This window comes from Culex pipiens, chromosome 3, assembly GCF_016801865.2.
Source record: "Culex pipiens pallens isolate TS chromosome 3, TS_CPP_V2, whole genome shotgun sequence".
Classification (NCBI taxonomy): Eukaryota; Metazoa; Arthropoda; class Insecta; order Diptera; family Culicidae; genus Culex; species Culex pipiens.
The window spans coordinates 52,070,798-52,075,552 of record NC_068939.1 but is presented as its reverse complement, the minus strand read 5'-3'; the positions used below and the strand labels follow the sequence as shown (position 1 = coordinate 52,075,552).

Genomic DNA, 4,755 nt, shown 5'->3' with positions numbered 1-4,755 from the left:
GATTTAACGTCCTTGTTAGGGAAGAGAAATGCAACGTAATAAGGTACTGTTGCGCGGAAGTTGCAACATGCTGCGTAGCTACACAAATTATGATTAATTGGATCTAATGGTTTCATCAACGATATGCTGAAAGATTTTGGCTGGAATCGAAAATTGGCAACAACCTGAATTTGCCAGTGCCCTTAGGGATGTTCCAAAATCAATGTTAATCTTAAAAGTCAAACTTAATAGAATTCTCTCTGCTAACATTTTATTTTTTGTTTCATTTTATGAAAACACACACACACACACACACACACACAGTGAAATTATTGTTTTGATAATAGACTTTAAATTATTTCTTTCCAACACAGCCATTCAATATTAAAATAAATTTGTTATTTTTGCTTTTAAAACAAAGGAAACAACTTTTCAAACTAAAACAAACCAACCAAAAACGCTCACCCATTCGTCAATTGGAAACTCACAGAAAATACAAAACCTAAACGAAACGAAGGAGAAAGAAGATCGATCACGTGATATTGAACGCGTTTTTACGTCTACATATTTTTTCCCCCATAATCTTCTACCGATTCGAAGAGGTGATAGCAAAGCAAATGTAACAAAGAAAAAGTAACTTTAAACCAAAAATTAAACTAATTCAAAGAGAAAGGGAAAACTTTACCGTGTACGACCTAGAGAAATTAAACAAAGAAGTCATATAAGGGAATCTTCAAATTACTAAAAGCAAAACATTTAAGCACTTATAACGATGAACGGATCCATAATAAACAAAGTGATTGAAAATTGGGACATTTCTCAACTCGAAAGCAATCCGAAAGCCACTCTCTCTTCAATTTTTAAGGGATAGATTTATAATTTAATCGCTTCATTGACGATTTCAAGTGAAAGTGAGTGCGTGTCTTCAACCCTGCACCATGACCGTCGTCCGGTTGAACAGGTCCAGCGTCAGATTGCTGAGGAACGCGGGCAGCGAGCCGTGCGTGCCCAGTTGCGACTGAACCATGTCCGCAAGTGACTCGCTGTAGGCCGTCTCGAGCATGTTCAGCACCGTGCCGGACTCGTTCAGCCGGAAGTTGAGGTACTCTTCCTCGCTCTCGGCGTACATGCTCGAGATCCGGTAGTTGGTGTTGCCGACGCGGTCTACGCGATATCCGAACAGCATGTAGCACACCTCGCGGAACTCGTTGCTGGCCGCTTTGTAGATCTCCTTGATGTGCTGATTCTTCGCTTCGAGCGACTGGACCTGGGCGCGCATGTTGTTCAGCTCCATCACGTTCATCGTCATGTTGCTGTCGTTCAGCCGCATCGTCAGCTCGTCATTTCCCTCCTCCAACTTTCGGTTGCGCATCCGAAGCCGCTCGATTTCCGCCTGCAGCTTCTCCAGCTCCTTCCCGTGGGCTTCGTACGCCTCGTTCGCGGGGGAATCGGTGTAGCGGACCACCTGGAACCGATCGCGGTTCAACTCCGCACGCAGCGTGACGTTTTCCAACTCCAGCTCCAGTTCCTCCTTGCGCCGCTTGAGTTTGTCGTTTTCCAACCGAAGCGTGTCAATCTCGCGCCGAAGCTTCTCGTACTGCTCACTGGTGAGGGCCGAGTCCATACCCATCGACTCGGGTATCGATTTTGCCGACTGCAGCTCCCCCTCCAACTTCCCGTTCAGCTCCCGATAGCCGACCAGCTGCTTCTCGAGCATGTCAATCCGGGTGCGCATCAGCTGCTCCTGGTTGCTCACCGTGCTCGGGTTGATCGTCAAGTCCTTCTCGTAGCTGTCGAGCAACTGCTTCCAGCAGTCCCGTTCGCCCACGACCAGGTGCAGCTTCTTCTGGACGCGATGCAGAATCGACTGGTGGTGCTTCAGCGAGCGCTTGTAGTCTTCCAGCTGTTTCTGCAGCTGCTCGTTCTCCGACTTGGTCTCGGCGATGGCCGCCTGAACCTGATTCTTTTCGTTTTTGACCGAGGTTTTCTCGTTCGTCAGGATGAGGTCCTTCTGCAGGATCTGGTCAATGTGAGAGCGGACGACCACCGGGTTGCAGGCGGAATTCTTCGGACAGAAATCGACGGCCAGTTTGCGCCAATCCGCCAGTTCACGCTCGAGCTCTTTGACCTTGACGCTGACGGTGACAACGTCAACTTCGTTCTTTTCAAAGTTTTCCAAGCGGGTCTTCAGGCTGGCCACCTGTTCCTCCAGCAGCATTTTGTTGCCAATGACGCCGTGCAAATTTCTTGACTCTTCCTTCAGCCGACCAACTTCCTTTTCCATTTCGGTGTAGTTTGCTAGCCGGGATGTGGACAGTTTAGAGAGGTTCTTCCAATCCTCGTAGCTTCCAATTTCATACTCAAGAGATTTTATCTTTGATTCTGCCTCCGCAAGTCGTTCCTGCGAGTCGTCAAGCTCTTTCTTTGTAGAATCGTAAGAATTTGCCTTCGATTGAAGTGAATCCGTCAGCTCCTTATACGAATCCAGCTCTTCCTGAACCATCGACAGCTGATCCTCAATGTCCATCATCTGCTGGTTCAAATCGCGAATCTCCGAATTCAGCTGGCCAGTCTCGTAATCGTACTTTTGCTCCCACTCCTTCACCGCCCGCCGCAGCTCAAACAGCTCATCGTCCGACGATTGCTTCAAAATGTTGAACTGATTCTTCGTCTTGACCAGCTCCTCCTTCGCCACCTGTTCCCGCTTCCTCAACGTCGACACATGCTTCTCCAAATCCGTCACCTTCTTCACCGAGTGCGCCAGCTCCTTCTCCAGCGAGGAAATCTTGTGCTGACTCTTTAGCTGCGACGTGGCCAGCTCCGTGTTCTGGTGCTCGATCTCCTTCTTCAGCATCGTGATCCGCGACCGGGCCTCAATCAGATCCGCCTTCATCCGGCGCGTCTCCCACGGACTCTGCACCGCAATCGAACACTGCGAAACGCCACCTCCAAAACCCTCCTGGCTGACGTTCCGCTCGTCCACCGTGCTGTTGTGCCCGTCCGACGAGATGTCGTTCATGTCGTACAGTTTGCGCTTTTTGCGATCTACAGAACAAAAAAAAAACGTAAACAAATCCGTCCTAACATAACCTTAAAACCAAAATTACTCACTCAGCTCGAAGGACGCGTTCAAATAGTCGAAGCTGAGCCGCTTCGACAGCGAGGTGAAGCTATCGTCGATCGTGTCCCCATGGCCGGTGTTCTCCGCCCGGTTATTCTCCATTCCGCTGACGATCCGGACGATTTCTTTGTTTTCCTCTTCCTCCGCCCAAACTTCCAGACAAAACAAACGCCGCTCAGCTTTGGCGACGAATTCCAAGGAATACTTCTCAATTTTCAAAAAGATTTTAAGTTTATTCTATGCGCGGCAATCGGTTCTTCACTCGCGACTCGAATTCGCTTCGAAAAGACACAAATTTTAACACTATTCGAGCGAAAAATGCAGCAACCGAAAAGAAACGGAGCACTTTTTTGTGACAGCAGCGGCGGATTTGTGTTGTTTGACGTGTTATAAAAATGCACCGCAGCCAGGCAGGGATGCCAAACGGATGGTTTTGAATTGTCTGCAGAAAGACATGGTTGAAAAGTCTGTGTCATGAATTTGGAAAAAAAAACTGAAACGAGATCATGTAAAATCTTAAGAAAATAGTTTTGCCTTCCTCACGTCAATGAGGAAAGGCTTTAAAATCACTCGAAAAATGAACTTCTTTATTTGACCTCGTAGACCCACCTTCACGTATACCTATCGACTCAGAATCAAATTCTGAACAAATGTCTGTGCGTGTGTCTGGATGTGAGTCCGTGCACCGAAAAATATGCACTCGATTATCTCCGGACTGGCTGAACCGATTTGGACCGTTTTGGTCTCATTCGATCCGTCTTGGGGTCCCACAAGACCCTAGTTAATATTATGAAGTTTAGAAAAGTACTTCAAAAGTTATGCTAAAAAAACGATTTTAGCTAAACTTCGGAAGATTGTAAAAAGGGTGGTTTTTGTAAGAAAACCCGTCATGCTATATATTATTAGAAAGGTATTTGAAAGACCTTTCCAACGCGTTAAAAAGATTGAAGATCTGACAACCCCATCAAAAGTTATGAGCACTTAAGTGTTATTTATAGACTTTTTTGAAGCCGGATCTCAAATATTTTGATGAAAAAGTTGTCCGGATCTATCATGCGACCCATCGTTGGATAGGTAATCAAAAGACCTTTCCAACAAGCCCAAAAGATTGATGATCTGACAACACTATCAAAAGTTATAAGTACCTTAGTATTTTTGATACACTTTTTTGAGGCCGGATCTCAGATAATTTGATGAAAAAATAAGTGTTATTTATACACTTTTTTGAGGATGTGTAGTGTCTTTACTTTATGAATGTGAGGAAGGCACCAACCACCTAAAGGTGGATTAAGTAACGTTTTTAAATAAAAATGTTCATCGGGAACATAATCAAACAAAAATCTTGTTAAATATGTTTGACAAAGGAAGGTGTGGAGCAATCGTATTTCAGCTAAATACAGACAAATCTGTGAGTCAGGGTCGCTGCTTGCAACATTTTTTGCATGTTGTGTGCAAGCTTGCGTACAGTTTTATAGCACAACGAACGTAAAAAGCCACATACAGAGTCAAACGAAGGCATTTTAACTACAGATTGTCAAGGCAAACAGATTGGCCAATGTTTTTGGACACCAAACGCGCTGGACACCAACCACCATTCACGTCCAGCAAAACTGGTAGTGTTGCAAGCGCAAAACATACGTTGCCAGTGCCAATTT

At 45.6% G+C, this 4,755-nt stretch overlaps 1 protein-coding gene across 1 annotated transcript; it reads right to left on the bottom strand.

Moving 5' to 3' along the window:
• Window positions 1–415: 415 nt before the first annotated feature.
• Window positions 416–3,482, bottom strand: LOC120412893 (mitotic spindle assembly checkpoint protein MAD1). The gene is made up of 2 exons (XM_039573523.2): window positions 3,091–3,482; window positions 416–3,024 (listed from the first exon to the last, which is right to left on the bottom strand). The coding sequence occupies exons 1-2, from the start codon at window positions 3,200–3,202 to the stop codon at window positions 905–907; spliced, it is 2,232 nt and encodes a 743-aa protein (XP_039429457.1). The 5' UTR covers window positions 3,203–3,482; the 3' UTR covers window positions 416–904.
• Between the last annotated feature and the right edge of the window lie 1,273 nt (window positions 3,483–4,755).